The sequence below is a fragment of the Panthera onca genome, chromosome B2 (assembly GCF_046562875.1).
Source record: "Panthera onca isolate mPanOnc1 chromosome B2, mPanOnc1 haplotype 2, whole genome shotgun sequence".
NCBI classification, from domain to species: Eukaryota; Metazoa; Chordata; class Mammalia; order Carnivora; family Felidae; genus Panthera; species Panthera onca.
This window is the reverse complement of record NC_138343.1, coordinates 38124956-38147589: the sequence shown is the minus strand read 5'-3', so window position 1 is coordinate 38147589 and position 22634 is coordinate 38124956. Positions and strand designations below refer to the sequence as shown.

The following is a 22634-nucleotide window of genomic DNA, read 5'->3' as shown; positions in this document are numbered from 1 at the left end:
GACAGAGCTGATTAAGAACTAACACATAGAATCTCTGCTTCCTCCAAATTCTGAGGACTTGCTACTGGATCAAGTTCATTATGTCAGATGACCTCTTGCCTAAGGTTGAGTCCTCTCCTGGAAGTTCTTCAGGCCTCATACAGGTAGAGGGTGGGGGAAGTGTCATCCTCACCTCCACACCCAGTTCCCCTGACAAAGCCACACATCAAATTTAGCAGGGGACAGAACTTGAATAGTCCTCCGTGGGCCTCAGGCCCTTTGCAAAATAGACTTCTGTCAGGTCTCTTGCAAACACACCCAGACACCCCCTCAGCCCTGCAATGTATTGTCTGAATTCTGAATAACGTAAGAAACTCACCCTGAGCCTGAGGCTAAAATCATCCCAGCTTTTCTGATAGTCTTGATGCATTTGTGCAAATCAGTAACAGTCAATTCTTTTTTTTTTTTAATTTTTTTAACGTTTTATTTATTTTTGAGACAGAGACAGAACATGAACGGGGGAGGGGCAGAGAGAGAGGGAGACACAGAATCGGAAGCAGGCTCCAGGCTCTGAGCCATCAGCCCAGAGCCCGACGTGGGGCTCGAACTCACCGACCGCGAGATCGTGACCTGAGCTGAAGTTGGACGCTTAACCGACTGAGCCACCCAGGCACCCCAACAGTCAATTCTTCAAGACCAGGAGACTAAGACCCTCATTTTCTAATATATACTTGGCAGCTAGAATGTTCCAGTCGATGTTTGATTCTTACAATTCCACAGCCATGGGGTTTTGGATACAACAGATAGGCTCGTTTGAACATAATCATTCTCAGTATATATGTTCATTGTTGAGTGTGTTACAGTGCAAAATCTTTTAAGACTATAGCTCTTTGTTTTTTGAGAGAGAGAAAGAGGTTCCCCCACAACTCACCCCATTCCTGATGTACATTGTATCGTGACTTTCAGAATGAGACTGCTGGGTCAAACCCCAGTTTTTCCACCTATCAACTGTGTGCCTTTGGGAAAATTAACCTCTCTAAGCCTCACTTTCCTCAGTTGCAAAATCCACATTCTATTAATTGCAGGATTATTGTAAGTATTAAATGATGCCTGGAATAGTGCATGGTGTGTAAGGAAGCATTCCAGAATTGATATCCGCTCATTCTATGACTTCTTCCCATATACTCCTTTTTTTTTTTTTTTTTTTTTTTAAACAGAGAGGCCAAGATTGTTAATGTCGTTTGGGGGCACAACTGGAAAAGTGTATCTTTAAAGAGAGCAGACTGGGGTGCCTGGGTGGCTCAGTTGGTTGGGCGTCCGACTTCAGCTCAGGTCATGATCTCAGGGTCCGTGAGTTCGAGCCCCACGTCGGGCTCTGGGCTGATGGCTCAGAGCCTGGAGCCTGCTTCCGATTCTGTGTCTCCCTCTCTCTCTCTGACCCTCCCCCGTTCATGCTCTGTCTCTCTCTGTCTCAAAAATAAATAAACATTAAAAAAAAATAAAAAAAAAAATAGAGCAGACCAGCCTTCAACCAGGGCCTAGACTACCTTCAAAGGACTGAGATAAGTCATAAATCATAAATGTGCAGGGTCAGATCTTGTTTTTATATAAAATATTATTTTGTTCATCATGGAATTTTTTTTTAGCATTGATTCTTTTAAAAAATACTGCATTAAATACTATTTATCTTGATAACTTACTTTTTTGGCATATGCTTAAATTTTGTGCCCAAGGCAATGCTTCATTCATCTGGCCCTAGTCCTGCCCTGCCTACAGCAGTTTGTGCTAGTCACACCACCGCTTAGGTCCTGGACTGGCTGGCGCAGGCCAAGAAGCCTGTAGAAAGACCCGGGGAACTTCTGCTGACTTTGAACTAGCGCTTTCCAAGCCCTAGAAGGCTTGCAGAGGCCAGGAAAGGTGCGCAGAAGTGGACTACAACTCCCAGGAGGCCGCGCGGTGCGGCGCCCTCGGCCGATTGGCTGCGTGGGCCCCGCCCCCGCTCCGCCCCTGCCTCGAGGACCCCGGCAGCAAGCCCAGGACTAGTGCTCTCTGAAGCCTACTACCCAGTGGAGACTCGCCCGGCCGACAGGCTTCATGGCGGCGAGGCCGGTGTCCCGGATGCTGCAGCGGGTGCTGAGGTCCAGCGTCCGGAGCTGCAGCTCGGGGGCTCCAGTGACGCAGCACCGCCCGGGGGAGCCCTCCCAAACTGCGGTGGAGGTGAGCCCGCCCGCATCCACACCTTCCCCGCGGAGGGCGCCCCGGCCAGCTGTCCCTTAGCCCGAGAAACACCCAGGCTGGGCCGCAGAGGCCGCTTCTGGGAGGGACCCCCTCAACGCTTAATTGGGGGTGGGGAGAGGAGCGGAGGAATGCTCTCTGAACTGCTTAGTCTCACCGGCTACCCCAGGGTGGGGGCGCTCCTTGGGGTGCTGTTTAACCACCTCCCTGCCCATCTAGCCATGGAACCCCCTTCCAGGTAAGCCTGAGATGAGGGAGCAGGCAGTTAGGGCTCTGCGTCCAGTGAGTTGTTATGAGTGCCCTTCTCAGCCCTGCCTCACCCACCCTGTTTTTTGAACGTTTTGCTCGCTTCCCCTCAGTGGGGGTTGTCTGCCTGCGCTCAGGTGTTCTTGTGTGACACCCTGCTTCATAGTGTGACACTGGCTAAAAATGTCACCTTGGTGCCACCAGTAGTCAGTTGTCACTTCTGTAGTCACAGGGCTCTGTGACTTGTCCTTCACTGACTCTTTCAGTTTCATCCTCCTGTCCCTTAGGAGGGCTCAGCCTCGTTCTGGAGCAGAATGGAGCGAGATCCTCTTCCAGGCTGAGAATCCCAGTTTTCCTTAAGGTTTGGGAGCGGCCCCTGCAGTCATTCACATCACCCCACAGAATGATTCATGTCCTAACAAGTTTTAAGTTCGGTGTTATTTTGCCCATGTGCTCGGGGAATACTTTGGAGAGAAGCAGGTCTTTTTCATTTGGTGAAACCTCTTTTCTGGACTCATCTAGTCATTCTTTTCCCATCCCCTAGCGGGAGGCTTCATGTCCTGGGAATCATCAGCTCGTGTCCCTCCACACCACTGCCCCTGTGGCTTAATGAGGGGGAGCGCCCCAGCCTAACTTGCTTTCCCCCAAGTCTGACCCCCTCCTGAAATCCTCAAATAATCAGGGCTCCTTGCTGGGAAGTGAAGTTTTTCAGTATCCTTGAACTCCCAGCTTCCCTGAGGGAAGAAGAGGAAAGCAAAGATTGCTGAGAAACCTTTAAAGAATTCAGGAAAAGGGAAGTTTCTTCTCCTTCCTGCCCTTAATTTCCTTGGTGCCCCTCAGAAGAGGACCCATGCTAAGTGACTTCATACTTGGTCTCTTTTAGTCCTCTCAGTAAACCATGTGAGGTCAGGAGTTTGCATTTTCAGGTGAGGGCTCCCTGAAGTTAACTTCCCTGGAGTCACAGAGCTGAAACATAAGGGGGCAGGAACTCAGACTCTAGCACCTGTGCCCTTGCCTCTTCCTTGCAGGGAGGGGAGGGTGAGAGGCTCTCCTGCCCTTTCCTTTACCCTATAAGGGGAGGTAGAATTAGCAGGTTAAGAACACGGACTCTGGAGCAGAATGCCAGGGCTGGAAGGAATCCCAGCCCTACCCCTTAGTAGGTATCTGGACTTCAGCAGGTCCTTTTACCTCTCAGTGTCTCAGCCTTATTTGTAAAATGGGAATAAGGGTCTACTTCATAGGGTGGTTATAGTTTAAAAAGTTAATATGTGTACTTAGAACAAAGCCTGACACACCTAAGTGTTGGTTTGGTACGTATTTGTTGTAATTATTGTTAACCTTGCTGCCATTGGCTCTTGCTGTGTCCCATTAGTCCCCTCCCACTGGACACTCAGGGTGGCCATTCTGTCCACTACTTGGTCGTAGACCTCCTATGCTGGACATTCCCCACTAGGGTTATCCTCAGCAGGCAGGTCGCTCCTCAAATGTTGGGTGCTTCCCCGCCTTTCTGCATGGTGCTTAACCCAGTACTCTGCAGGCAGTAGAGTCAGATATTTTTGGCTGTTTGAAACCCAGCTAGTGAGGGGACATGTGGAATAGTAGAACACTGGACAGGGAGCCCCAGGTTTTCACCTTCACTCTGCCTCCAATTTCACTTGGCTTCTGGGGCTGTCCTTTCCCCTCTCTACACATCTTTAAAACCAGAGCATTGGGGCACCTGGGTGGCTCAGGCAGTTAAGCATCTGACTCTTGATTTCGGGTCAGGCCATGATCTCACAGTCATGGGACTGAGCCCATGTCGGGCTCTGCACTGACAGCGTGGAGCCTGCTTGGGATTCTCTCTCTGTGTCTCTCTCTAAATAAATAAATAAACATAAAAAAAAAAGAACAAAAACAGAGGGTTGGAGCAGCCCATCTTTATGCAGTGGGGAAGGGCACAGAATGTCTTTAAGAAAATCTCAGAGGTGAGGCAAGTCTGGAGATACATACCATCAGCCTATTCACAGAGCTTACCAGTTGGCAAGAGTAGGAGTGGGGCATTGGGAATCCCTGTTCCTGCGTCCCTTCCTGCAGGGCACCTTTCCCTGTACCCTGACAGGTGCTGGGAAAGACAGAGGGAAAGGCCACTGAGTGCTGTCTGTGTGCCAGGATGTGGGTGTGAGAGAGGGGTGAGGTGTGCAGTGGGAGCTGGCTGGGAGGACAGCAGAAAGTGGGCCTTCATCTTAGTCCCAGGACAGTCAATTGAACAGCATCTACAGGTGGAAAGGGGAGATGGTGGAGTGTGGGTAAAGTGGGCAGGTGGGTAGGGGAGACACAGCTACCTGCTGTCCTGATTGGGGTGGCCCAGATCACCTTCTCTACAGGGCTTACCCTGGCCTGGAAGCACTCCACCCCTCTTTCTTCCTCCCAGGCTCCTTGCAGACGTTGGGGCCACAGGGAGCTCGCCTCAGGTCCTGGGCCTGCTGCCTTGGGGCAGAAGCAGGGCAGAGGGTGAAGTAAGGCAGAGGCACCCCGCTTTTCAGAGGGTCAAAAAAGACCAAATGTTGGAGAGGGTGTTGTGCAGGAAGGAAGTGGGTGTAGGAGAAGATAGAAGGGAACAGCAGGGCCTGGGGCAGTGGCACACAAGGGAAAGAACTTTAAGGGGTTATCTTGAGTTCCATTCTTTCCTTCGGAAACTTTGTTTCAATGAAGTGCGACTATCTGAGTCAGGAGCCATAGGTGTAAAATCCTCACACTTAAGGGGGAGATGGAGGGAGGGGGGAGGATCCAGACCTGGGACTAGGCACCTTGCTAGGTCTTCTTGTTTTTTGGTTTTGGTTTGGGGTTGGGTTTGTTTTTTTGTTTGTTTCTTTGTTTTTTGTGGGTTTTTTGGTTTTTTTTGTTTTTTTTTTTTTAGAAAAAAATTTTTTAAGTTTATTTTGGGAGAGACAGAGACAGTGTGAGTGGGGGAGGGGCAGAGAGAGGGAGCCAGAGAATCCCAAGCAGGCTCCGTACTACTGTCAGCACAGAGCCCTACTGGGGCTCGAACCCACAAAACCGTGAGATCATGACCTGAGCCGAAACCGAGAATTGGATGCTTAACTGACTGAGCCCCTCCCAGATGCCCCTAGGTTTTCTTGTTTAATAGAGATTAATTTTGAGACACCCCTAGTATGGATCATCCCAAATAGCCGGGATCCCAAATCAGCGCCACTGATATTTGAGTTCTTTTTCTCCTGAATAACCCTGCATATTATATTCTAGAGCTATTTGGGGTCTGGCCTTTATCATTCAAACCAAATGCCCAAAGTTAGTGACTACCTCGAGGGCAGCCTCTGTCCCTTAACTAACTCCTTTGTACCATCCTTCTCCACCCCACCCCACCCCACCCCACCCCACCCCAATCTGCAGTGGGTAGGTGGACAAGATACAACTGGTAGCCTATGGCAGGCTGCCTGGTGCGTGGTCACCTGCACTTGTATCCGTGGTCCTGGAGGAGCCTAGACCCCACTTGCCTTGCTTTGGATGATGTAACAACAGGTCTGAAACCCCAGCTTTGGCCCATCTGCCATTAAGTAGGGTGGACCCTTGCAGGACCAGGGAAGCTGACAAGAGCAAGAAAACTAGTCACAGCACACACAGCTGGTGCTTTTCCACAAATATTTGTTTCATAGGTCAATATATGTAAGTAGGAATTATATTAAGAAAATGGTAGCGATCACTTATTGAATACCTGCTGTGTGCCAGGAACTCCTGCAACTGAGTTAGTTAGAATTATTTTGCACCCTTGATGGGAGAGGAAAGTAACGCCTAAAGAATTTCGGTGATTTGCTCTATGGCTCGTTGGTAATAAAGCCAGTCTTGTAATTCAGGTTTATCTACTCCCAGAGCCTCTGCTCAGGACCAGCAAGTATCCCTGGATTAAAATAGCTCTCCATCCTGGTGTTGCTGGGCCAGTGGTTCTCAGCCAAGCTACAGAGCAAAGAGCTGACACATGAAAAAAAATGAAAAGCCAGGGCCCCATCTCGGAGCAATTGAGTCAGGATCTTTGGAGTGGGGCTCTGGCATCCGTGTTCCTTAGAAGCACTCCTGGCTGTTTAGATGTGCAGAGTTGAGAGCCGCTGTACTTGGCAAAAACCATTTTGACAGTAGAGACCAGCCTGGAAATCAATGACCCCAGCGTGACCGGCTTTGCATACACCACCTTTCTCTTCTGATAAAGCACCAGCCTATTTGTTCATCGACACAGTGGCTTACTGTATAGACGCTGGGATACTGAATCAGGCAGGAGGGCTTCCCACACTGGGGAAGCAACCTGGTCCAGGCTGGGGTCCTGAGAATATGAGCAGCTAAGGGCCTTCTGCTCCTTCTCACTTGTCCTGGGGGAGAGGCATCACTGTCCGCCCTGCCCGGTAATGCCCTCTGGATCCAGGGCTCCTCTGACTGGTGCTGATGTTTTTTCCTCCAGGGGGTTTAAAGGAAAGGGAAAAACAGAAGATTGAAAGTAGGACATGCAGTGTTGGAGGAGAGAAGAGGCAGGGATGAGGCTTGTTAACATCAAAGAAAAGAGTTTGCAAGCCTGGCTGGGTGAGAGACTGTGGGGGGCGGGGGGGGTGGGGGTGGTTGGTACTGGCAGTACAGAGTCTGAATGAATCTAGATAAAGTCACCCCAGGTCTCAGCAGTGAAATCTGGCTGCCCCTCCCAGGGCCACAACAGAGTGCCTGATTCCATTCTCCACTGCTCCTTGACTCTGCTTGCTCCCCAGTTTCCGCTGAGTCACACTCCTTGGTCCTCTCACTTGCTTCCCAATTCCTTTCCTCACCCAGCCACCAACCCCCAATATGTTAAGATTAGGGTGAGGGCAACTAGGGAGGGGGTGGCTTCTGGGTTGAAGAACAGATTTCTGAATTGCAAATAGCTGTTGATGAAGAATTGGGTGCCAAACTTCCAGGCATCTGATCTCTTGGACTCAAGGCCTCTGGGGCTCTTGACTTTGTAGTGGCCTCTGCTCCACCCCCAAGGCTACTGGTGGGAAGGCAGGTGAGTAGGAAGTGAGTAGGTGAACAGGAAGGTAGGAAGTCTTGTTAGGATTGTAGCAGACAGCAGTTCAGAGAAGTGACTATTGCTTGCTTGTCATGGGACCATGAGCAGGGTTTCTTGGAGGATGGGCGGCGGGGGGGGGGGGGGGAGTGGGGAGGGTGGGGGGAGAGACACTGGCCTTGGGGTGGGCAGAGTGAGGTCACTTTTACAGACCCAGGAATATCCTGGAAGCACCCTCGCATACTTTCACTCAGGTGTAAGTATGTGAGTCAGTGGTCCTTGACCTTCTGTCTCCTGAATTGGTGGCCCTTGACCCTGGCTATATGTTAGAACCACCTAGAGAGACTAAAAACAAGTGCTCAGAGATCCAAATTTAGTTGGTCTCCAGTGGAAGTTTTTTCTTAAGCTGCCAGGTGGTTCTAATGTGCAGCCAGGGCCCAGAAGGTCACTGAAGTAAATGTTCCTTCTTGCTGGATGCAGGCGAATGGTTACTCTGGGCCTCAGGGGGGCCTGAGGCCTTCTGCTGTCTTAGGTTACAAGATCGTGATAATCCTAGGCATTTATCTGTCAGCTACCTGACCCCCCCTCCCTTCGCTTACCTGAGCACATAGCTGTGTTCTTATTTTACAACTGGAAAAACAGGCTTGGAGAAGTTAGGGAGCTTTCTCAGGGTGTCAGGTCACGCCTGGCCCAGAAACCAGGGGTGCTTGCTCCCCAGTGCAGATCCCTGTCCATAGACCTCATGAACGACCACCAGGGTCACGATTTCCTTGTTGTAAAGATTCTAAAGAAAGGACTTTTCCCCACCCTGTGCACCGTCCTGTGTGCCTTCCCAGATTCGCCCTTTGCACTCAGAGGGAAGAATTGAGAACTTAGACTCAAACGACCTGGATTTGAATCCTGGGCCTGCCAATGCTGTTCTTGAACTCCATCCCAGCTTCAGTTGTAGTAATCCCTTGTGGGGGTAGGTGTGGGAATTGAGCAGAGAGAGTTCTTTGGACACTTTGAGATCATTTGTAAATGTTCCTTCTATGGAGCAGCTATCTCATCAGCATCTGTCATGACCTAAGGTTGTGCTTTCAACGCAGGAGATAAGACCAAATCAGGCTTGGGAAAAGAGTGAGGTTGGCTGCCTCCTTTCTCTCTCCAGGAGGATTTGGGCCTTGCAGGGAGCATCTAGCAATCTCCTCCCTCTTAGTTCCGAGCCAGTGGGTGCATAGTGGTTCCTCCCAGCAGTGGGTGGGGTAGAGGATGAAGACTGGAGTAATCTCTGCAGGGGGTTAGTGGGTGATCATCCCAGCCCCTCCATTGTGCCTTCCTAGAGGCTGGTGGCCTCATTGCTTCTGCAGGCCTCCTTGGTTGTGCTGTCTTTGCCCCAAAAGCCTTCTGCATGAGGGGAGACCTCCCCTCTCCAGCTGTCTGTAGTCCTCAGCTGCTCCCGGTAGCTTGGCCTGTTGGGCCCTCCTGGGCAGTGGCAAGGCCCCAGGGAGCCCAGCCGACAGGGGAGTGGTTATGGAGAAGCAACTCGTGTGACACCCACCCCTCAGAGTTAATGAGTTTGCTTTGAGCTCCTTCTGTCTCCCATTGCAGAGGTAAGGAATAGGAGGTCTGGGTTGGAGAAGTGGCTCCCCATGTCCCAGGCGGTGCAGTGGCAGCAGCCCAGGCCACCATCCCTCCTGGTTCCCCACCTCTTCTCCTCCGTTCTGGACATGCTTGCCAGTTGGCATAGTTGCCGGATACTGAGTGATTCATTCTCTCCCACTGGCTTGTCCAGGAAATACTGGGGATGTTTGTTCCTGGACAGGCCTCCTTTGAAGGAGGGCATGGGCTGTAAGGTGGTGATGGGGAGAGAAAGGGGGCAGGGCAGCTTTGTCCCTATAGAGTTCCCGTGCCCTAGGGCTGAGTTGGAGCCTGGGGGACAGGTCCTTCCCTGCAGGCCTGTTTCCCAATCTGTGAGTGAGGAGAAACCCCACGCCCCCAGGACTGCAGAACCCACACAAGATGTCAGAGATGAGGGTGGGGGAGGGAATGGCTGATGGGAGGGGGGCTTCTGTCCCCAGGCGGGCTCTCCTCTCCCCTCTCCCCTAGCCAGGTCAGAGGCCCACATTTCCTCTGGTCGGGCATTGCAGGAGCTGTCCAGACGGAGACAGTTCCTGAGAGAGCATGCGGCCCCCTTCTCCGCCTTCCTCACTGACAGTTTCGGCCGGCAACACAGCTACCTGCGAATCTCCCTCACCGAGAAGTGCAACCTCAGATGTGAGTCATCTTCCTGGGCTCCTGTCCCCTGCTGAGGCAGCTTCTGGACTCTCCCCAGGCCCAAGAATCCTCCTCAACCCTCCCCATTCCTCTTACTAGCCTCTCCGCCCACCCTCCTTCCCTGCTTGCCAGGTGGGGTTGCGGGACAAGATGGGGGTCGGGTCAAGGTTGAGTTTTATGATCCTGGGAGCTGGCTTCTATTTGGGACTGGACTTGAGAACAGAATTATAATTGAGATTGGACCTAAATCTCACTCTTCAGGACTCTTTCCCCTTCCCTCCTGTTTCACATGGTTCCTGAAGTTCAGGATGTGGCCAGGGGCAGGCGTGGGGCTCCTGGACACCATAAACACGTGAGGTACACAGCAGTGCCCATGGCCAGCACTGCCAGCTCTAGAGACACCCCAGTCCCATGACAGAAGTTGTCTGGGGCCAGGCGGATACACAGAGTATTCATTTCATAATTGTTTGCGGAGTGCTCTGGGGGTGTGGCCAATGCTGGGGGGACTTCCAAAGTTTGTCCTTCCCTCCCTCTCTCCCCCCTCCTGCTTTCCATGGTAGCTCCCAATAACAATGTTTTTATGTCATGGCCCAATAAATACATGTGTATACATGTATAGTAAACGTTTAACCAAACAATACTCACTGCATGCAGTCCTGATGTTCTGATATTCTTTACCTGTTCTATCTTAAAAGACCAATTCTGGACCCTTCACTGATTTGACTAAATGATTCTGTGACAGCTCTTGACCCAATCCTTGACAAAACTCCCACAGGAGCTGATGGTAGGGGATGATTCACCCTTACCTGCCCCTGCTACCTCACCCTGAACAAGTAGTACCTCAGTTTTCCAACCTGTGTAATGGGGCTGATAACCTGAAATAGATAAGCTGGATATGCAAATGCCTGTCACTGTAGAGGAGAGTGACTTCTAACAGGTCAGAGAGTACCTCCCAGCCTGTTTCACCTCGTGACCCAAACATGAAGGGGTAACTGACCAACCAGATGAAATGAAAGAGGGTGAACAGCACCAGAAGGAATGGGCCCAGGGCCCTGGCCTTCCAGGCAGACCCTGCTCAGCCACCTCACGCACTGCGAGAATCATCATCTTGTCGTCCCCCACTTCAGGCCGGGCTCTGCTCTCTTCCTGCTTCATCCTCTTTAATCCATACCCTCAGCTTCTCCTCTGAGGGAAGAGGGGGTGTTGACATGTTACAGATAAGAAACATGAGGCCCAGAGAGAGTCTGTAGGGTCTGTACTAGCTCATATTTGGCAAGGTTGCTCCTCACCATCCAGGAGTGACTTCTGGCCTGGTCATGGAGTGGGGGTCTGGAGGCACCGTGGGCCCAACCTCTGTGGTCACATCCTACCTCCACGTCCCCTCCGTTCCCCTCAGGTCAGTACTGCATGCCTGAGGAGGGCGTCCCACTGACCCCCAAGGCTGACCTGCTGACCACAGAGGAGATCCTGACTCTTGCCCGGCTCTTTGTGAAAGAAGGCGTAGACAAGATCCGGCTTACTGGGGGAGAGCCGCTCATTCGGCCGGATGTGGTGGACATTGTGGGTGAGTTTTTCCAAAGCTGTGACCACTTCTTGCAACGCTTGCCTCATCTTGCTGGACTTCAGTATTCATAATCGGCAGCTGACATCCGTTCAAAGCATAATGCTCACTTAGCCCTACCACCTTCTGAGATGGCTACCTTTATGATTCCTATTTTCTTAGAAAATGAGGCACAGAAGTCCAGGCACAGAAGTCCAGTATTTGCTCAGTGTTACCAAGTGGGTAAGTGCCAGAACCCAGTGACTTGCTGTCACATTTAGACTGAAGTCCTCACCAGGGCCCTGAGGCCCATGTGGTCTGGCTCTGGCTGACCTCTGAGACTTCTTGCTCACCCCTCGGCCTCTATTCCCACCACTGGGCCTTTGTCCTTGCTCTTTTTTGGGAGCACAGCGTTCACTGCTTGCCTCATTCAGGTCTCTGCTCACATAGGATCTCCTTGGAGAGGACTCCTTGACCACTGTCTCTAAAGTATGTCCCCACATACACACCCCAGCTACCCTCTGTCCCAGAAGTCAGTAAGCTAGAGCCCACAGGCCTAATCTGGGCTACCGCCTGTTTATGTATGGCCTGCAGGCTGAGAGGGGGGTTTTATATTTGAGTGCTTGAAAAAAAGTCAAAAGCAGAATAGCGTTTTGTGACACATGGAAATTACATGAAATCATAAATTCACTGTTTGTTAATAAAGTTTTATTGGAACATAGCTGCTCATTTACATATCTCCCAGGGCTGCTTTTGCAGAGCTGAATAGGTGCTACAGAAGACCAGGTGGCCAGCAAAGCCAGAAATATTTACTGTCAGGCCTTTTGCAGAAAAAGTGTGGCAACACCTACTCGATCCCCTCATCCTACCTTATTTTTCCTTCTCAGCATTTGTCTCATCCAGTGTTATGTTACTTGGTTGTCTGTTTATGTCTCCTTTGTATTGGCTCGCCCTCCCTTTAACCGACATGAGAGCTCTCAGGGAACTGAGGCAGGTTTTATGCCTAGCACCTGGGAACGTGCCTGACATGTAGCTGGTGCTGGCCGGTGCTTATTGGTTTGGAGTATGATCTCTGAAGTAGGACATACCTGCGTTGGCTGTGCCTCTTACTAGCAGCATAGCTTTGGGCAGCTTGTAAAATCCATTCGAAGCCTCCAGGCGGGGATGAGGTTGACCTGAGGAGGAAGCCAGCAGGAAATGCCCAGCACGTGGCAAGTACTCTGAAAGGGGTCACACTGGAGGCCCTCTTGCCATGTGCTACTTCTAAGCCCCGGCATCAGGCAGAGAGAGATCTTTGCTTATGTGCTTCTAGATGACCAAATCAGAGGAAAATAAGGTTCTGTGTTCTTGATTGCCGCACCCCCACTCTTGCTGCTCTGGATCGGGTCTCCCAGGCCTCCGTTCTCTGCCTTATTCACTGGTTCAGTGACTGTTCTCTGGAGCCTTATGTTCCCGATACTGTGCTGGGGGCACAAAGGTGAATGAACTGCAGGCCCTGCCACTGAGGACCCACAACCTGTTGGTGGAAACAGCCACTGGGGCCAACTTTCCGAGAAGGACAGAGCAAGGGGAGCCCAGGAGTTGTGGAAGCCCAAAGGAGGTGCCCCTGTCAGCCTTTTCTTCCCTCCTTCCCCATGGCCAGTTGACTTCAGCCTGTACTGGTCACGTGACCTGGGATCCTGCCATCATTCCTCTGCTGGATGAGCTGGCCCAGGGGAGCTGACCCCCTGTTCCAGGTGGCTCCTCAGAGCTGAAAACAGACTGGGTTCCAGGAAAGGACTGAACCTGCTGAACCCAGCTGACTGCCAGGCCCAGCCCCCTCATTCGGGCCACATCATCTGCCCTCTGGCACGGGTTCCATCTTAAACCCCTGTGTTCCGTGCCAGGGCCTGTGGGAGAGCAGAGGGGGTGGGGATCCCTGCGGGTTGGAGAGGGATGACTGAGTACAGACATGGGGACACAGGTCCTTCCATGGAAGCCGCTGACCTGCGTGGAGGGAAGAATGGAAGCCAGGAAAGTTGAAAGCCCTGCTCCCACTCTGCCACTGCCCAGCCTTGTGAACTCATGCAGATTCCTTCCCCACCCTGGGCCTCAGTGTCCTTATCTGTGCACTGACCACTTCAGGGGTCTTTCCTGCTGTAATGGCCCGTGGTTATTGGTCCTGCATGGGGTGGGTAAGAGTTGATCAGCACATGGACGCTAGGTAGGACAAGGCCCTGGCTGCAGTGCCCTGCTGAGGAGGATTTACCTCCCACCCCCAAGGGTATGGGTGGCCAGGGAAAGACAGCTCTCTCCTTACCCCCCACAGTGCTCCAAAATATGGCAGCTGCAAGGCCTCGGATTGCTCTGGTGCTGCACTTGGTAACACTTTGACACCTCTCAGCCAAGCTCCTTCGGTCTTCCCCAGAGGTACTTCCTCAGAGCACTGGGTGCTGGTGGGGAAGCAGGGCTGCGGGAGGGGAGGGAATAGCAATCAGAGCAGGGTTGCTCACTAACACTTGTCCCCATGCTACCGGGCGAGAATATCAAGGGGCGCAGAGTGAAAGTGGTCGCGGGTTTGTCAGAGCCTGCTGCTGTCCTGACCACTTCGGACCCCTGCCCTGGGCCTGGTGCTGCAGAACTCCCCATGGGGAGACCGCCCAGCCCACTCCAGCTCCCCATTTGCGATTGCCGTGATCTCCCGGTGCCAGCCCTGGACTGCCGGGTACTTCTCCCACCCAGCTTGTGTGGGAACGAGTTCCGCATGCTTTCTTCACAGCTGAGCTGTTGTGAGCAGTACTGCCCAACAGAACTTCTCCAGACGGTGCAAGTGGTATATATCGATCAGAGTTGTGAGATGCGGTAGCTAGTACTCACACGGAGCCTTGGGCCCTTGGTGTGAAGCTCTTGTGACTCAGAACCTGAATTGGTAACTTTATTACACTTTAAGTAGTTGAAATAGCCACACGTGGCCAGCAGCTACCATGTCAAAGTGAAGGTTTGGAATTTTTGTATCTATCATTCCCTATCTCATTTTGTTTTCAGTTTGTTTAGTTATTTAGGACAGAGAGAGAGAATGCGTGCATGAGCAGGGGAGGGGCGGAGAGAGAGGAAGAATCTCAAGCAGGCTCCGCGCAGCCTGACACAGGGCTTAATCACGAACCTCAAGATCATGACCTGAGCCCAAAGCAAGAGTCAGACGCTCATCCAGCTGAGCCACCAGGCATCCCACCTAAATGAGATACAGTGTTTTTGGACTTTATAAGGATCCTGCAGATCATGTCTTTCAGGTCACACTGTTTCAGTGCAAACCACACTTCATACACATCATCCTGAGTTGCCGTTTGTTCCTATTCTCTGCTGTTCCATTGTGTGAATATAGCACACTTTATCCGGTTAGTAAGCATTTGGGCTGTCTCCAGGGTTTTGGTGTTCTAAACAGTGCTACTTAAAATATTTTTATTCTCGTTCACGCGTCCCGGTATGCATTTCCTGTAGGAGTGGGATTGCAGCCTTGTAGAATGGGTAAATGGTTAACTTTGGAAAGCAATTTGTTCTTACCTTTCAAAGTAATTATATGCCAGTTTCCTCTCGACCTAAGAGAGCCTTTTGAACCACATCCTGCTCGGCACTCAGTGTGCCTATTCTGGATTTTTGCCAGTTGAATGAGGATGAAATGGTATTTTATTTGGTCTCCGTTTGTATTTCCCTGTTTAAGAATGAGGTCAGGCATCTCTTCATATGTTTATCAGCCAAAAATATCTTTTGTGTAATACCACATCTTGTCTTCTGCCCATATTTCTGTTTGGTTGTTTGTTCTTTTCATATTGGTTTGGTAAAAGTTCATTACATATGTTGCAAATGTCTTCTTCCAGCTTGAAAAAATAAGCAACATTTTTTGTGTGACAATTCTGTTGATCAATCGGGGTTCCTAAATGGATCAGTTTTGTCCTTTATGGTTAGCGCTTTTTTTAGGTCTTTTTTTTTTTTTTTTTTTTTAATTTTTTTTTTTTTAACGTTTATTTATTTTTGAGACAGAGAGAGACAGAGCATGAACGGGGCAGGGGCAGAGAGAGAGGGAGGCACAGAATCGGAAGCAGGCTCCAGGCTCCGAGCCATCAGCCCAGAGCCCGACGTGGGGCTCGAACTTGCGGACCACGAGATCGTGACCTGAGCTGAAGTCGGACACTTAACCGACTGAGCCACCCAGGCGCCCCTAGGTCTTTTTAATAAAACACCTTGACCGAGGTCAGAAAAATTACACCTTTGTTTCCACTAAAACAGTTGAAGTTTTGTCTTTTGCATTTAAGTCCTAAGTTCATCTGTGGTTGATTTTTGGGAAACCAATTTCATTTTTTTTCCATGTGATAACCATTCTCTCTAGTTCTTTTTTGTTGAAGCCTCTGCTTTCTCTATAAATCTAGCATGTGCGTCCTGGTGTGTTTTGGGTGCTGTTCTGTTGGTTAGGATCTCTGCCTTTATGCCAATATCATACAGTCTTAATCACTGTAGCTTCTTAATACATCCATTATCTGGTAGAGAAAGTTCTGTTCTTTTTTTTTTTTTTTTTTTTCTGCAGCAGTGCTTCAGCTATGCTTCTGTCCGTGGAAATTTTAGAATCAGCTTAGCAAATAATTCCATGGAGAATTCTGTTGGGATTTTTTTTTTCCTTTTTTTTTGTGTGAAAATACACATAACATAAAATGTACTATCATAACCATTTTTAAGTGGACAGTTCAATGGCATTAAGTACATTCACACTGTTCTGCACCATCCCCAGCATTCATCTCCAGAACTCTTTTCATCTTGTAAGTCTGAAACTTGGTATCCATTAAACAATAACTCTCCCTTCTCCACTCCTCTCCGCCCTTGGCAACCACCATTATACTTTGTCTTTATGATCCGGGCTACCCTAAGAACTTCATTTAAGTGGGATCATGCCGTATTTGTCTTTTTGTGTGTCTGACTTATTTCATTTAGCATAACGCCCCTCAAGGTTCATCCGTGTTATAGCATCTTGCAGAATTTCTTTTTATTTTAGAGAATGAGGGAGTTGGGAGAGGGGCAGAGGGGGAGAGATGGCGGGGGGAGAGAGAATCTTAAGCAGGCTCCATGCTCAACACGGAGCCCGATGTGGGGCTCGATCCCACAACCCTGAGATCATGACCTGAGCCAAAACCAAGAGTCGGATGTTCAATTGACTGAGCTACCCAGGCACCCTGCAGAATTTCTTTTTAAAGTTGAATAATATTTCACATATGTTATATACTATGTTTTGGTAATCCATTCATTGGTCAACTTGGTTTGTTTCCACCGTAATGCTGCTATGAACGTGGGTGTAGAAATATCTCTTTGAAACTCTGCTTTTAATAAGATAGTGGAAGTGGAATTGCTGGGTCATATGGTAATTCTATATTTTTTAATGTTTGTATTTATTTATTTTAAGAGAGAGAGCGTGAGTGTGTGCAGAGGGAGGGGCAAAGACAGCAGGAGAGAGAATCCCAAGCAGGCTCTGCCCTGTCAGCGCAGAGCCTCACATGGGGCTTGATTCCATGAATCGCGAGATCGTGATCTGAACTGAAATCAAGAGTCAGAAACTCAACCAACTGAGCCACCCAGGCATCCTGGTAATTATATTTTTAATTTTGGGGGGAATCCCCATACTGTTTTCCACAGAAGCGATACCATTTCACATTCCCACCAGTGGTGTACAGGGTTCTACTTTCTCCATATCCCCTCCAACACTTGTTTCTGGCTTTTTGTTTTTGCTTTTTTGATAGTAGCCATCCTAATGTGTGTGAGGTTATATCATTGTGATTTCGATTTGCATTTCCCTGAGGATTAGTGATACTGAGCATCTTTTCGGGTGCTTGTTGGCCATTCATATATCTGCTTTGAAGAAATGTCTACTCAAATCCTTTACCCATTTTTGAATTGGGTTGTTTTATTGTTGCTAAACTATAGGAATCCTCTAATATTCTGGATATTAACCCTTTATCAGATACACGATTTAGAAACATTTTCTCACATTATGTGGCTTGCCTTTTTACTCTGTAGATAGTGTCTTTTGATGCACAAAATTTTTAAATGTTCCCGACGTCCAGTTTGTCTATTTTTCTTTTGTTGCCCATGCCTTTGGTGTCCTATCCAAGAAACCAGTGCCAAATCCAATGTCACAAATCTTTTATGCTATGATTTTTTCTAAAAGTTTTATTGTTTTAGGGCTTATATTTAGGTCCTTAAGCCATTTCAAGTTAATTTTTGTGCATGGTATTTGGTAAGTGTCCAACTTCATTCTTTTGCGTATAAATATCCAATTTTCTTAGCACCATTTGCTGAAAAGACTGCCTCTCCCCTATTAAACGGTCTAGGCACCCTTAAAATCATTTGGCCATATACGCAGGGGTTTATTTCTGGACTCTTCCATTGGTGTATATGTCTATGCCAATACCACCCTGTTTTGATTACTGTAGCTTCATAATAATAGGTTTTGAAACCAGGTGTGAATTCAAACAAGTGTGAATCCTCCATTTGTTCCTCTTTTTCAAAATTGTTTGGCTATTTGGGATTCCCTGAGATTCCATGTGAATTTTAGGGTGGGGTTTTCTATTTCTACAAAACACGTCATTGGATTTTGATAGAGAGTGCATTGCATGTATAGATTTCTTTGGGTAGTATTGTCATGTTAACAGTATTATATCTCCCAATCCATGATGTGTTTCCATTTATCTTTCATTTCTTTCAGCAATGTTTTATAGTTGTCATTGTACAAGTCTTTCCCTCCTTGGTTAATTCCTAAGTTTTGGGTTTTTTTTTTTATCCTTTTTGATATTATAAATGGAATTATTTTTATAATTTTCTTTTCATAGGGCTCCTTGTTTGTGTACCTGTTGGGATTTTAATCTCATTAAATCTATATATCAAATTGGGGAGAATTGACATCACTTTTATTCATATTCCCATCTTCCCGCAGCCATCTCCTTTCTTTTCTCTTCTCTGTGCTCTAGGTGGCTGACCCTCAGGGTCACCCAGGGTCTCTTGCCTGTTGGGTTTCTGCACTGGGTTTTTGACAGCAACTGAATTCCCTCCAGGACTAAGCACCCCCTCCCCCCAGGGCATCCTCTCCTCCATGGTGACTTAGTTGGATACCTAACTTAATTTTCTCTCCATTTGCCTTTGGCCCTATGCATGGTAATGGCTCCCCAGGGGTGCTAGTCTGAGTGCTATGTTGCTGTGTTATTCATTGTTGGAGCCCTTAATTCTACCCATATCTTTGCAAGTAGTCCTTTCACTAAAGTCTTTTATTTTAACCAACAGAATTAATTTTGTTGTATGCTAGGTTCCTTAGTGATAGTGTCATTTTTTTAATTACATTTTCTAATTGTTTTTGATATAGCACTGATTAGAATTAGGAGAATATGTTTAGATTCTTTAGAATTTTCTATGCTAGCAACCATATCATCTGCAACTAAGGGAATTTTTTTTTTTAACTTATCTATTGCCTTTAATTTCCTTTTCTTATTCTATTGCAATATCTAAGACCTCAAGTATAATTTGGAATAGTAGTAGTAATAGGATAATGTTCCTGATGTTTCTCCATTTAGAATATTTCTTATAATTTTTTTCACAAGTAGCTTTATCAAGTAATGAAGTTTCCTTACTAAAGTTTTTTGTTAAATTTAAGTTACATACTTTTTTATGTATGTTAGGATTATTTATGATTTTTTTTTGAATGCTATTACTCTGAATGACAATATGGCTTTTCTTACATTAATCCTGTAATACACCCAACATCGTCATGGTACACTATGCTTTTATCTGCTGTTAGGTTCAGTTTATTAATATTTTAACCTTTTGCATTTATAGTCATGAGTGAAATGGGCATGTAATTTGCCATCCTTGTGCCTGCCTTAACTGATTGTGATACCAAATTTCGAAGAATGAGTTGGGTAGTGTATTAGTCCATTCAGGCTGCTCTAACAATCGGTTAGGTAGCTTATAAACAACAAACATTTCACAGTTGTGTAGGCTGAAAATCCAAGATCAAGGTGCCAGCATGGTCAGGTGAGGTCTCTCTTCTGGGTCACAGACTTCTCATTGTATCTTCACATAACAGAAGTAGCTCTGAGGGATCTCTTTTATCAGAGCACAAATCCCTCCACCCTCAAGACCTAATCACTTCCCAAAGGATACACCTTCTAATATTGAGCGTTAGGATTCAACATGTGAATTTGAGTGAGGCAGGGCACAAACATTTGACTGTAGAGCATAGTGTTCCCTCTTATTCTTTCATGTGCGCGAGTTTGTGTTAATCTGTGGTAATAACTTCTTTGAAAATTTGATAGATCTCACCTGAAAAATTGTGCCTGGTACATTCTTTGCACAGAGATTTTTAACTGAATCTTCAGTTCCTTTGTGTTATTGCACTATTCAAAATCTTGACTTCTTTTAGAGTCAGTTTGGATAGTTCTTTTTTTTTTAAGACATTTGTCATTATTTCTGATTTTAAATTTATTGCTTTGAAATTGTCGGTAATATTTTCTTTTTAATCCATTTTATTTGCAGTTTTATTTTATTTTAAATCTTACTGTGTTTTATTTCTACATCATCAACTTTTTTCCTTGATAAATCTTGCCAGAAGTTTGTCAATTGTGTCTTCAAGAAACCGACTTTTGGATTTGTTGAATCTTACTGTATTTTATTCTGCTTCCATCCTGGTGTAGCTTATTGCTTTCATAAATTTAGTTATAATAAGTATTTGTTAATTTTCATTTTGCTTTGTTCTTTTATCTATGAAATATTTATGTACTGTTTTTAATTTCTAAATATAAGGATTTTGCATTCATATTTTATTATTATAATTTAATTATATAGTGGTCAGAGAATCTTAACTACATGATAATTATTCTTTAAAATTTACTGAAGCATGCTTTATGACCTAGTATATTGGCAGTTTTTATAAATGTTCTATGTGTGCTTGCAGAGAATGGTTATTTAATTATTGGATGGAGACATTTATATTTGTTCATTGGATCCAGCTTGTTAATTTTCTTTTTCAAACCTTTGGTTATCTCCATTTGCTGGCTTTCTATCTGTTTGGCCTGCCAATAATAAATAAGTGGGTAGATTTGTTAATTTCTCCCAGAGGTCCTATTTTTTTATTTTATTTTATATATAGCTGAGGTGATTTTATTAGGTTCATATGTGATCAGAATTGTTATGTCTTCCTCATAAATTGGATCTCTTATCACTATGTAGTGATACTTGAGGTCTTTAAGCTCTATGTATTTTATTTTAACTAAAATTATAACAGCTTGCTTTTGGCTTTAGTAAGACCATTGTATCTGGTTGCACCTTTTTATTTTAAATCTTTTTATGTTCTTATACTTTAGATATGTCTGTTATAACAGCACATAGCTGTTAACTTTTCTTTCTCATCAAATTTGACAGTCTGACTTAACTACTGAGTTTATTCTAGGTATCTTTATTTTAATTATTGAAATATTTGCACTTGTTTCTGTAATCCTTTGTCCTACTTTTTATTTTTCCTTTTCCTCTCTGTTGGCTTTTTAAATAAATGATCCCTCCTTCTTCTAACAGGAGACAAGAACTTGAGCATACTTGTAGGCCCTTGATTTTCTCAACCCTCCCCCCACCATTATTGAGTTTTTTGTTTGTTTGTTTTTGAGAATGAGAGATACAGAGCATAAGGGGATTACAGAGAGAGAGGGAGACACAGAATCTGAATCAGGTTCCAGGCTCCGAGCTGTCAGCACAGAGCCTGACACGGGGCTCGAACCCACGAATCGAGAGACCATGACCTGAGCTGAAGTTGGATGTTTGACCCTCCCAGGTGCTCTGTATTGTTAGTATTTTCTAGCATTGTATTTCTGGGTTACTAGAACTACTCTGCCCCTCTGTGTCTCTTGTAAGCACTCCCTGTCTTTTAAGATAACAACAAACTTCACCAAGGTATTTGATCACCCCGTATTTTCATAATTCTTGTTGCACCTCGTGAGTTTTTTTCTCATTTTGAGTGTTCTAAAAGTTGTTTGATGTGTGTCTAATGGTGAATCTAATTAAATCTGGCAGGTAGTTTTTATGTTTTAAAGTAGTAGAATGGTAGTTTTAATGTTATTTGAATGCATATAAAACTTTAAATTCAAGGTCCATTCCTTAATTCTGTTAAAAATGTCCCTACATTGTCTGCTTATGGCCAGTTTGCTGTTGAAAAAAAGTCTGGTATCAGTCTGGTTCTTGCTGTTGGTAGATGATACATTCTTTCTCTCTGGAAGTTATTAGAGTGTTTGCTTTGCTGCTGATTTTCTTAAATTTTACTGTAATATCCCCAGGATAGACTTTTCCTCCTTTGTCCTGTTGACATTCAGTGAAATTGCCCTTTCAGTATGAAGCCATTTGTTTTAAATTTGGGAAAAATTCTCTCCATTATTTCTTCAGATAGTTCCTTCTCGCCAGTTTAATTTTTTTCCTGAGACCTCTTATCTGGATGTTGCCCCTTCTACTTAGAGCCTCCACAGTTTTTAAATTACATTTTGATTTCTTACTCTCTTCCTCTTTTTCCTGGGAGAGCCCTAAATCGTATCTTCTAACTTAACCATGTTACTATATGTCTTCTTTCTTGTGTTTTATGCTTTTACTTACTACCTATGTCTTACCCCTTGTTCTTTTTTATAATGAAAATTTTTCTTTCATGTTTTTAATATCCTTCGTTATTTCTTTTACTGTATTTATCATGTTTATCTTACTTTGGTCTGTTTTAATCATTTTCCTTCTATTGGTATATATTTTACCGGGTTTTTTATTTTTTGGGTTTTTTTGGTGGGGCGGGGCGGGCAGGGAGCTCTAGTTGTCTTCCTCAAGGGTCTCCTTAATTTAGCTGGTAAATTTGTTCCCCTGAGGATATTAGCTCTTCTGTATGGGACTGCTTACTAGGAAAGGATTTAAGGCCAGATCTTAGTCTTTGATAGGCCCTGGGGGCTCAAGAGCTGATAATATCACAGTTGTTCACTCATGTTTATAACCTTCCCACCAAACACCCAGCCTCGCCATGCATGAGTTGTATACCACACAACTCCAGGAGGTGGTATTCATTTAGATTATGCGGAGAATGGCACCTCCTACCATTATGTAATATGGCAACCTTACACGTCTTCACCTTCAAACCATGAGGGACAAGAAGATTTGAAAGGAGGCAGTTACCTTTGATTTTAACCCACCAGTTCTGGGGCTTTGGAGGGGGTGGATGGAGGAATGAATGTCTAAGGCTGTTGTCTTCAACCCCTCTTCCGGCAGGGCTATGGTGGATTCCCTGAGTTCACCTCTGGTGGATTCCCCAGCTAGTGCTCTCGGGTTACTGAT

General features: G+C 46.4%; 1 protein-coding gene across 4 annotated transcripts in view; it reads left to right on the top strand.

The window, feature by feature from the left end:
- The first annotated feature begins 1994 nt into the window (after window positions 1-1994).
- Window positions 1995-22634, top strand: part of MOCS1 (molybdenum cofactor synthesis 1) — a 37162-nt gene continuing 16522 nt past the window's right edge. For 3 of the 4 annotated variants that reach the window (XM_060615419.3, XM_060615418.3, XM_060615421.3), the window contains exons 1-3: window positions 1995-2196; window positions 9610-9736; window positions 11133-11300. In XM_060615419.3, coding sequence (XP_060471402.3) covers window positions 2074-2196; window positions 9610-9736; window positions 11133-11300 — 418 coding nt within the window. In that variant the 5' untranslated portion in view covers window positions 1995-2073. Of the gene's footprint in view, window positions 2197-6943; window positions 7027-9609; window positions 9737-11132; window positions 11301-22634 lie in introns of those variants that run through there. The other variant, XM_078446881.2, reaches the window with a different exon arrangement.